At 42.5% G+C, this 11,303-nt stretch overlaps 1 protein-coding gene across 1 annotated transcript in view; it reads left to right on the top strand.

Moving 5' to 3' along the window:
* LOC103250444 (activating transcription factor 7-interacting protein 2) overlaps window positions 1–11,303 on the top strand; it is a gene marked incomplete at its 3' end in the record, with an annotated part of 66,143 nt that overhangs the window by 45,102 nt on the left and 9,738 nt on the right. Inside the window, exon 7 of the mRNA XM_008049032.2 lies at window positions 3,911–4,071. Coding sequence (XP_008047223.1) covers window positions 3,911–4,071 — 161 coding nt within the window. The remainder of the gene's footprint in view (window positions 1–3,910; window positions 4,072–11,303) is intronic.

Raw genomic sequence — 11,303 nt, 5'->3', positions numbered from 1 at the left:
ATTTATTGTAGAGATGAGGTCTCGCTGCCCAGGCGGGTCTCGAACCCACGGGCTCAGGTGGTCCACTCACCTCAGCCTCCCAAAGGCGTGGGATTACAGGCTGAGCCACTGAGCCCGGCTCAGAAGCCTCTTTTAATTTGTCGTTCAGAGATCCCAGGAGCCCTTAAAAACATAGCCAAGGGCTCTCTTCCTGTTGTGTGGAAGAGTAACCCTAAAACCTGGGTTACACGTGCCATTTTCAGGACTGGTTTTTCACCACTGTATCCCGGAGGTAGAGAAATATTGCTTGGAGAAAGAGGTCACCTTGAGTATTCATTTGCTGCTTGGCAATGCTCTGGGCCACCCCCATTCATGGATAACTTTCATCCCAATATCAAAGTAGTGTATCTGCCACTGATTACTATGTTGCACATCCAACTTATAAACCAAGGAATTACAGTCAGTGACTGTTGAGAAATATTTACATCACATTTTTCATCAGGCAGTAAAGATGAGTGATGACTCAGGAACAACTTTTTGACAAATTTGGAAGGACTATAGCATCTACAAGGCCATAAAACACATTGACTGCTTGGTATAAGGTGACGACTGTCACCATGATGGGGTTTGCCTGCAATTTGTTCACGATTTTCGTGGATTTGAGGAGATGGATGAGGAGTCCAGAGAGGTCTTCAGCAACTTAGTGACCCTCAGCAAGAAGCTGGAGCTAGATCTGCAAGATTACTTCATTGGACTCCTTTCTGTGCAACATGAGGAGCTTGCTAATGAAGACCTGATGGAATTGGAGGTCCAGAGAAAGGACGAAGAGAAGAGGAAGAAGTAACTGAAGAACCGAAGAGATTCACAACACAGGAAATGGCAAGGGGATTTTCTTTATTTGAGGAGGCACTGTTAGTTTTGGAGGTACCAGAACCAAACAGAACAGAACACAAAAGTGGCAGCAGCCATTCAGAATGCAACCCAGTGCTACCATGTCATCTATAACGAGAAAAAAGAGCCACTACCCAGACATCACTGAATCTTTTTTTTTCAAGAGGGTAGATAGAACCAGAACCTGTGCCATCAACATCAGGCATGAATGAAGTTGCATTTTGCCCTCCATTTCCTATTGCCCATGTCCTTCAGCTCTACCATAACCCACCCCCTCTCCTTCTCCCAGTCAATAACTCTTCTTGCCTGTTCACTCAATGCCAGCCCCAGTATGCCAACTGTTGTACTGTACTACTGTACAGTTGAAGGTACTGTACTGTAAGATTCAACATGTTTTATTTTTGTTTGCTTATGTATTATTTGTGTGAAAAGTATTACAAACCTGTTACACAATTATAAACCTGTTGCTGATTGTGTTAGTTGGGTACCTAGGCTAACTTAGTTGGACTGACAAACAAATTGGACTTACAAATGTGTTCTCGAACAGAACTCATTCAAATGTAGAGGACTTACTGTAATGTTGCAAGTTGTAATGTGCCCTCTTTTCTATTTTTCAATACTGTTGCAACTAGTTTAGCATTGTAAGAAAAATGAACCCTTAAAACGTGAATAAAAGTGTTTACATAGGGTGTTCGTGTTTCCTCTGGCCTCAGGCTCAGAGGGGACTCTGTGGTACCTGGTACCTGCCCATCCCCAACCTGTACCCCAACTCTCTTCTAACTTCACCCCGACCCAGTCCCCAACCTGTACCCCACCCTGTCCCCAATTTGTATCCTGACCCTGTTCAGGCCTACACCTTGACTCTGCTCCTGACCTGAATCACGGCTCCTTCCCCAACCTCCATCCGACCTGCTTCTGACCTATACCCAGACCTCTACCCCAGACCTCTACCCCAACCCCATGCCAGACCCACACCCCCACTCCATCCCAAACTTGCTCCTGATTTCTACCCCAACCAGCACCCAACCCCCTGAGCTCCACCTCGACCCTACCCCTGACCTCTGCTTCACCAGTCTGATGCTTCATCTAAGCACTTTTCTGTTGCCGAGTCTTCTTTCCAGAAACAACTCTAAATATGTGAATGTATCTGGGCCTGCCATGACAACGAGCAAAGCCTCACTGAGAGAACACGTTTGTTAAATAGATGTGTGGGTATTATATGAGAGAGAAGCACTCCAGGCTCCTCCTCGGCAATCAGGCTGCGACAGAAGGAAGCGTTTCCTCACCTTTCCTCATGTGGCTCCAGGTGTCCTGAAGCTGCAGCCTCTCCAAGTGACTCTTGAGGAGGAGGCTCTGTCCTCACCATGGCTGTGGGACACCCAAGGGCTTACGCTGGGTGCTGATGAGTAGGTGAGAGATAGCTCCATGGACTCAGTCTCTGTTTAGTGGTGCCTGGTGAATCTCAAGTTCAGGGTTCAGTTTACTCCAGCCCATCATTTTGGAAATTCGAACTGAAATGGAGCCCACCCTGCCTTACCATGGTCAGAATGAAGAAAAAGAGAGTAGATGGCCAATAGACAAAACTCAATTGATTTCCTTTTATCTTTACTTGAAAAATTTAAGAATATGTTTATAATAGCACCTCAAAAATTGAATCCCTTAAGTATAAATCTAACAAAACATATACAGATATGCATCTAGAAAACCTTGAGTTGTAGTCAAGAGGAATCAAAAGAAATGCAAATAAGTACAGATCTGGATTAATGTTCAAGATGGAAGGTGGGCAGAGGAAGGAGTTATTAATGAGTTTTATATAGCATCTGTTCACTTTAAAATATAATAACATTTCAGACTGGGTACGGTGGCTCAAGCTGTAATACCAGCACGTTGGGGGGCCGAGGTGAGAGGATTGCCTGAGCCCAAGGGATTGAAACCAGCGTGGGCAACTTGATGAGACCTCATTTCTACAATAAATTAAAAAATAAGCTGGGTGTGGTAGCGTACGCCTATAGTTCCAGCTACTTGGATCGCCTGAGCCCAGCAGGTCGACAATGGATAGCCGTGAGTGTGCCACTGCACTCCAGCCTGGGTGACAAGAGTGAGACTCTGACTCAAAAAAAAAAAAAAAAAAAGAATTTCTATAAAAGAGATAGTAACATTTCAGAATTCTGCCTTTGTGTGTCTATAGTTTTGTTTGTGCTGTCCCTTAGAAAAGCTCATGAGTTGGGCAGTCACTTCATATATTTGAATTAACATACTTATTTTAAATGTAGCAAGTTCTCAAAGTATGGACTAAATGTCTCAGCTCCAAGTTTTAAGTAAACTCGCCAACTGGAAGAATGAGTTGGCAATCTGATTTGTTTCTGTTTTTTATTACAAGTGTAGCAAAATAAAGTTTTCTTATTAAATTACAGTGTTTGTTTATTCCTAAAATTTAATGTAATAGGAATAAAATGTTGTCTATGTACCTTGGTATTTATTTTTCCTTCTTTCCATCCAAGCTAGGAAGTTAATTCTACCATCATTTTTATTTTTGAAGTTTTTAAAAAATTATTTGGACATGCAAATCATAGTCATGGTTATTAGCCATAAAAATACATGTTGATTTGACTGAGTTCTATGGCTCATGCCAGAAATCCCAGCACTTTGGGAGTCTGAGGTGGGAGGATTGCTTGAGGCTAGGCATTCAAGACCAGCCTTGACAACATAGCAGGACCGTGTTGCTACAAAAACATAAAAAATTAGTCTGGTGTAATGGTGCATGTCTGTTGTCCTAGCTACTTGGAAGGCTGAGGCAGAAGGGTCACCTAAGTCTAGGAGGTGGAGGCTGCAGTCAGCCATGATGGTGCCACAGTACTCCAGCTTGGGTGACTGAGTTGAGACCCCACTTCAAAAAAAAAAAGATGTGATTTAGTTTATGCTTTTGCTATATGTATGCAAGAATGTCTCCCAAGATACATTTTATCTATTATTAATTTTGTGTGGAAGGACACAATTGGTAACCTTCCTCTCAACTGCTTTTTTCTCACCCATTTAATAGGTTGCAAATTCAGAGACCATGACTTTGGATATGAATTGGGAGTCAGTTAGTAGTTCAGTTAAAAGGATGACTTCTGTGAACTGTGAACCTTCTAACCCTTCAAAAAAAGCAAGTGAAAAGATTAATTTGTCACCAGGTCATAATGAGTCTGTTTCTGAAAGGTAGGCATTTCTATAAAAATGCATAAATTTGTCTCAATCTATAATGTTGAATTCTCTCCTCATCACTGGTGATTTTTAACAGTTTTGGAACTTTCTAATATTATTTGTTCACTCCTTAAAGAATCCTATAGTTTACTTTTTTATGTTAAATTATACCTCAGTTTTTTTAAAAGAGGAAAATATATAACCAGAAAAAGTAAATTAAATGATCGTCATTGTTTGAAGTACAACACTCTTTTCCAGAAATAAGTATGTGCATACAAAGAGGCTATAAAATGAAGGAGAAGCATTACAGATCTACACCATTTACAGTAGATTTTTAGTATTTGGGGATTTAACATGTAGTTTTAACTTTTCAGGGATACCCTAATTAATATTCCATGATACTGAGGTCTGCATTTTAATTTTAAACCAGGAAGCTGCTTTGAAGAAAGCATTTCATTGATGAAGGCAAGAGCCACATTTTAGCAATTCTTTGTTTTTAACCCTTGTTCATGAACGTACCAATGCACATGTAACAAAAAGGAAAACGTGGTGGTAATATAAGTGAAAAAGTGAATACACCATTAAAATAGCACTTTAGAGACATGTCTAACTTAGCAGTGGCTTGTGTCTCTGATAGGAACAAATCTGCCTTATGTTCTGTAATTAAAGGAAGAATCTGTAATTTGTGACACTATTTTAGGCAGCACATGGTGTGTGATTAGGTATAACGTGTCACTTGGCTCTGATAGTTTCAGTGGTGAGTTTTATAAAACATTTATGGAAGAAATAATGTCAACTTTAAACAAACTCAAAGAGTGGAAAAAGGGGGAATGTTCTTCATTTTATGAGGCTAGCATAACCCTGATACTAAAATTTTGAGATATTACAGAAATAGAAAATTACAGTCCATTTTAACCCACAAAATAGACTCAGATGTCCTAAACAAGAAACTAGTAAACCAGGTTCAGCAGTGTACAAAAGTTGAGTTTGATTCAGAAATATTGCATTGTTGGTTTAACAATTAAAAATGAATTAATGAGCCGGGCTCGGTGGCTCAGCCTGTAATCCCGCGCCTTTGGGAGGCTGAGGTGAGTGGATTGCCTGAGCCCGCGGGTTCGAGACCCGCCTGGGCAGCGAGACCTCATCTCTACAATAAATCAAAAAATCAGCCGGGCATGGTAGTGCATGCCTGTAATTCCGGCTACTCGGAAGGCTGAGGCGGAAGGATCGCCGGAGCCCAGCAGATCGAGGCTGCGGTGGCCAGGAGCGGCCACTGCACTCCAGTCTGGGTGGCAGAGTGAGACTCCAACTCAAAAAAAAAAAAAAAATGAATTAATGGCCAGGCTCGGTGGCTCAGCCTGTAATCCCGCGCCTTTGAGAGGCTGAGGTGAGTGGATTGCCTGAGCCCGCGGGTTCGAGATCCATTTGGGCAGCGAGACCTCATCTCTACAGCCGGGCATGGTAGCACATGCCTGTAACCAGAAAAAGTAAATTAAATGATCGTCATTGTTTGAAGTACAACACCCTTTTCTACTTGGAAGGCTGAGGCGGAAGGATTGCTGGAGCCCAGCAGGTTGAGGCTGCGGTGGCTGGGAGCAGCCACTGCACTCCAGTCTGGGCAACAGAGTGAGACTCCAACTCAAAAAAAAAAAAAAAATGAATTAATGAGCCGGGTTCGGTGGCTCAGCCTGTAATCTTGCGCCTTTGGGAGGCTGAGATGAATGGATTGCCTGAGCCCACGGGCTCAAGACCCGCCTGGGCAACTTGGCGAGACCTCATCTCTACAATAAATCAAAAAAAAATTAGCTGGGCGTGGTAGCGCGCACCTGTAGTTCCAGCTACTCAGAAGACTGAGGCGGAAGGATCACCAGAGCCCAGCAGGTTGAGGCTGCAGTGACCGGGAGTGGCCACTGCACTCTAGTCTGGGTGACAGAGTGAGACTCCAACTCAAAAAAAAAGAATTAATGTCATTTTCCAGGAGAAAAATCATTATCAGCTCACAATAGATGGGAAACTTCATCAAATATCCATTTATGATTAAAACAAAATTCCTGGCAACCTCAGAATAGGAAGTAGCTTCCTTAATTTGACAAAGAGTGTCTACAAAAATCCGAAGACAAATCTAATGGTGAAACATTGGAAGTGTTTCTGAGATACAAAACAGGAGAAAGAAGCCTGCTGTCACTGCTTTATATAAAAAGTGTTATGTCTCAGCTAATGCAAGAATGCCAAAATATGGGGGTGGGGAGAATATAAAAGACTAGTAAAGAAAGAACAATATTTTTACTATTCTTGGATGATTTGGGTGTGTATGTAGGAAGTCCAAAGGAGCCTACAGTTAGCGTATTAGGATTAATAAGAATTGTGTATGATTGCTGAACTGAGAGACATAAGAAATCAGCTGGATTCCTATGTACCAGATAAAAGGATTAGGAAATGAAATTCTTAAAAAGATATCATTATAGCAGCACCAAAATATATCAGGTACCTAGAAATATATTTAGCAAGATACACAATAAGAAGAAAATTACAAAACATGATTGAGAAATTTTAAAGAAAAATTAAATGGAGAGAAGATGTACTATGCTTATGGTATGGGCAAAATGTTTTCACTTTTGTTCAAGTTAATTTTATAGAGTACAATTTTAGTCAGTATCCCAGTGTGTAATGTTGAAGAACTTAATAAGGTTCTGTGCTTCTAAAATGTCTGTATAAATGCAATGGGTTAAGAGGTCAAGATACCCTGTAAGTAGCGAAACATAATGGAAGGAATTTGTCATCAGATGTCAGGATGTTACAAATATCCTGTAATAGGGTGCCAACATCAATAGTGTGATGTTGGCAAATAGTAGACAAATAGATCGGTGTAATGGAATGTCCAAAAAAAAAATGCATGCATATAAGTACATGTGAGCCGGGCTCGGTGGCTCAGCCTGTAATCCCACGCCTTTGGGAGGCTGAGGTGAGTGGATTGCCAGAGCCCGCGGGTTCGAGACCCACCTGGGCAAGTTGGTGAGACTTCATCTCTACACTAAATCAAAAATTAGCCAGGCATGGTACTGCACGCCTGTAGTTCCAGCTACTTGGAAGGCTGAGGCAGAAGGATCGCCGGAGCCCCCAGCAGGTCAAGGATGCGGTGGCCGGGAACGGCCACTGCACTCCAGTCTGGGCTACAGAGTGAGACTCCAACTCAAAAAAAAAAAAAGTACAGGTGATATGTGATGGAGATTGAATGGCAGATCATTTGGAAAGTGATTGATCTTTAGTAAATGGTGCCATCTTTTTGTTTTGTTTTGTTTTGTTTTTGTTTTTGTTTGAGTTGGAGTCTCATTCTGTTGCCCAGACTGGAGTGCAGTGGCCACTCCCGGCCACCGCAGCCTCCACCTGCTGGGCTCCGGCGATCCTTCCGCTCAGCCTTCCAAGTAGCCGGAATTACAGGCATGCGCTACCACGCCCGGCTGATTTTTTGATTTACTGTAGAGATGAGGTCTCGCCAAGTTGCCTAGGTGTGTCTTCAACCCGCGGGCTCAGGCAGTCCCTTCACCTCAGCCTCCCAAAGGCGCGGGATTATGTGCTGAGCCACCGAGCCCGGCTTTCAATGGTGCCATCTTATGTGCTGTTCATGTTGGGGAAAATATAAAATGGACTCTTTTGTCAAGCTATACAAAAAATTAATCTCATGTGAGTTAAAGAACTAAATATCTAAAGGAATGTGATACAGCTTTTAGAATATAGAATGTCTTCATGAACTTGGATAGAGAAAGGTTTCTTAAGACACAAATGCCCTTTCCAGGCTGAGGCAGAAGGATTGCCTGAGCCCAGCAGATTAAGGCTGCAGTGACTGTGAGCATGCTACTGTACTCCAGCCTTGTTCCTTCTTTTGAGTAAGACTCCAACTCAAAAAAAGGAAAAAATGATAAATTTTACCACATGAAAATTGTAAACTGCTTTTCTCAAAAGTCACTATGAAAATAGTAAGAAGACAAATCATCTGAGTAGAAGATACATATATCCTATGGAGGACTAGTACCCTGAATATGTATAAAGAACTTCAACAAATCAATGAGTAAAAGTCAGATAATACAAAAGAAAAATGGGCAAGAGATTTGTACATTCACTTCACAAAAGAGAAATTCAAAATTGCCAATAAACAGGAAAAGGTGTTCATCTTAAATAGTAATCAGGGAAATGAAAATTAAAACCTGTAATCGCGCGCTTTGGGAGGCCGAGGTGAGTAGATTGCCTGAGCCCACGGGGTCGAGACCCGCCTGGGCTACTTGGCGAGACCTCATCTCTACAATAAAATTTAAAAAATCAGCCAGGCGTGGTAGCGCATGCCTGTAATTCTGGCTACTTGGAAGACTGAGGCGGAAGGATCGCCGGAGCCCAGCAGGTCGAGGCTGCGGTGGCTGGGAGCAGCCACTGTACTCCAGTATGGGCGACAGAGTGAGACTCCAACTCAAAAAAAAGAAAATTAAAATCACAATGAGATATCATCAGGTAAAGAAAAAAACATTTAAAAATCTGACAGTATCAGGTAATTGTTTTTATTTACTGTTTTGTTCAGTGAGTAAATTGGTGTCTCGGAAAAAATTGGCATTATCTAAAAATATAAAAAATCTGAATATCCTTTGATTTAGCATTCCCACCTCTTGATATATATCCTAGAGACATACACATATGCAATAGAATATGTATGAGACTGTTTATTAGCATTTTTCTTAATAGTCAAAAACTTGAAAAAAATGTCCATTTACAGTTGAAAAGAGAAATAAATTGTGGTAAATCTATACACTAGAATCCTGTTCAAAAATAGCCATAAAACAAAATACATTAAGTCAGCAAATTTAGGATTAATGTGATCTTAGTGATGTATGATGGCTCATAATTACTCTTTCTACTTGTTTACTATCTGTCCTATTTATTTCATGCTCCTTTCCCTCTTCCCTCTCCCTCCCCGTTCACCTCCCCTTCTCTTCCCTTCTTCTCTTCCCCCTTTCTGTTTTAGCCTCCTTTTTGATAATTATTTTTTCCTGGCTGGGTTTGGTGGCTCAGCCTGTAATCCCAGCACTTTGGGAGGCTGAGGCAAGTGGATTGCCTGAGCCCACAGATTTGAGACCAGCCCAGGCAATTTGGCGAGACCTTGTCTCTACAATTAAAAAAAAAAAAAAGAGCCAGGCATGGTAGCATGCACCTGTAGTTCAGGCTACTTGGAAGGCTGAGGCAGAATGATCACTGGAGCCCATCAGGTCGACGCCGGGGTGGCAGTGAGTGTGCCACACTACACTCCAGCCTGGGCGACAGAGTGAGACTTCAACTCAAAAAACAAACGGCTGGGCTTGGTGGTTCAGCCTGTAATCCCGCGCCTTTGGGAAGCTGAGGGAAGTGGATTGCCTGAGTCCGCGGGTTCGAGACCCACCTGGGCAGCGAGACCTCATTTCTACAATAAATCAAAAAATCAGCCGGGTGTGGTAGCTTACGCGCAGGCTACTCGGAAGGCTGAGGCGGAAGGATCGCCAGAGCCCAGCAGATCGAGGCTGCGGTGGCCGGGAGTGGCCACTGCACTCCAGCCTGGGCGACAGAGTGAGACTCCAACTCAAAAAAAAAAAAGAAACAAACAAACAAGAATCCAGTGGAAACAAGAAAACTGAAAAATACACAAACCAATAAACAGTGTCCACAAATTTTTTGATAATTCTCCCTTTAAAATGTGGAACCTAATTTTCATCTTGCACTATATTTAATGACTCACTTTTAGTGAATAGTTTATAGCAAAAGTGACAATTTGAGTAGATCATAAAATACATTAGCTTCTGGCTCTCTCAGTTTGCTTATTCTGGGACATGTTGACTGCCATATCAATGAGGATATCAAACAACCAGAGTTCCACCTGGTGAGGTGTCTTGCCAATAATGGTGAATAGGCCATTTTGGAAGCAGAGCCTCTAGTCCTGGCCAAACCTTCAGATGCTGTTGTAACCTCATAAGAAACCCTGGGCCAGAACCCCACAACTCTGCTACTCCTTGTTTGTTGTTTGTTTAGATTTGGCGTCTCACTCTGTTGCCCAGGCTGGAGTGCAGTGGCACCATTACGACTCACCGCAGCCTTGATCTCTTGGGCTCAGGCGATCCTTCTGCCTCAGCCTCCCAAGTAGTTGGGACTACAAGTGTGTGCTACCATACCAGGCTAATTTTTTAATTTTTTGTAGAGACAAGGTCTTGCCATGCTGCCCATGTTGGTGCCCATTTCTTGTGTGAAAAAATGTTTACAAAGAATCAAAGAAGGAAAGAAGAGTTACCAGCCATGGTATTATAAGAAATTTTCTATTTTGTATATGCTCCTCCCTACTCATTCTCTTTTAAGAGCTATTTCATCTTGTCCAGGCATGGTGACTCACATCTGTAATCTCAGCACTTTGAGAAGCCAAGGGAAGAAGATTGCCTGAGCCCAGAGGGTCAAGACCAGCCTGGGGAACTTGGCAAGACCTCATCTCCATATTAAAAAAAAAAAAAAATTAGCTGGGCATGGAGGTGTGTGCCTATAGTTCTAGCTACATGGAAGGCTGAGGCAGAAGGATTGCCTGAGCCCAGTAGGTCAATGCTGCAGTAGCTGTGAGTGGGCTACTGCACTCCAACCCAGGAGACAGAGTGATACTCTGACTCCAACAACAAAGTCATTTAATCTTTTTTTTTTTTTAATTGGAGTCTCACTCTGTTGCCCAGTCTGGAGTGCAGTGGCACACTCACAGCCACTGTTGTCTCAGCCTGCTGGGCTCAGGTGATCCTTCCACCTCAGCCTTCCAAGTAGCTGGAATTATAGGCATGCACCACCACATCCAGCTAATTTTTTTTTTTTTTTTTTTAAGAGACGAGGTCTCGCCAAGTTGCCCAGACTGATGTTGAACCCCCAGGCTCAGGCAGTCCTCTCCCTTCGGCCTCCCAGAGTACTGGGATTACGTGTGAGCCAGCATACCTAGCCCATTTAATCTTAATAACATGTATCCCTCTTTTATAGATGAGGAAACCAAAGCAGGTAGTAAATGGCAGAGCTAGAATTTAGATCCAAACATTCTGTCTCCAGAATTCATATTCTTAGCTACTATATAATAACATTGTCTGGAGAAATTAATTACTAACTTTTTTTCTTTTTTTTTTTTTTTTGAGTTGGAGTCTTACTCTGTCACCCAGACTGGAGTGCAGTGGCTGCTCCCAGCCACCGCAGCCTCGATCTGCTGGGCTCCGGCGATC

Source organism: Carlito syrichta, unplaced genomic scaffold (assembly GCF_000164805.1).
Source record: "Carlito syrichta isolate Samal-C Ts95f unplaced genomic scaffold, Tarsius_syrichta-2.0.1 Scaffold130455, whole genome shotgun sequence".
Classification (NCBI taxonomy): domain Eukaryota; kingdom Metazoa; phylum Chordata; class Mammalia; order Primates; family Tarsiidae; genus Carlito; species Carlito syrichta.
The sequence above is the reverse complement of the archived record's forward strand: the minus strand, read 5'-3'. Positions and strand labels throughout refer to the sequence as shown.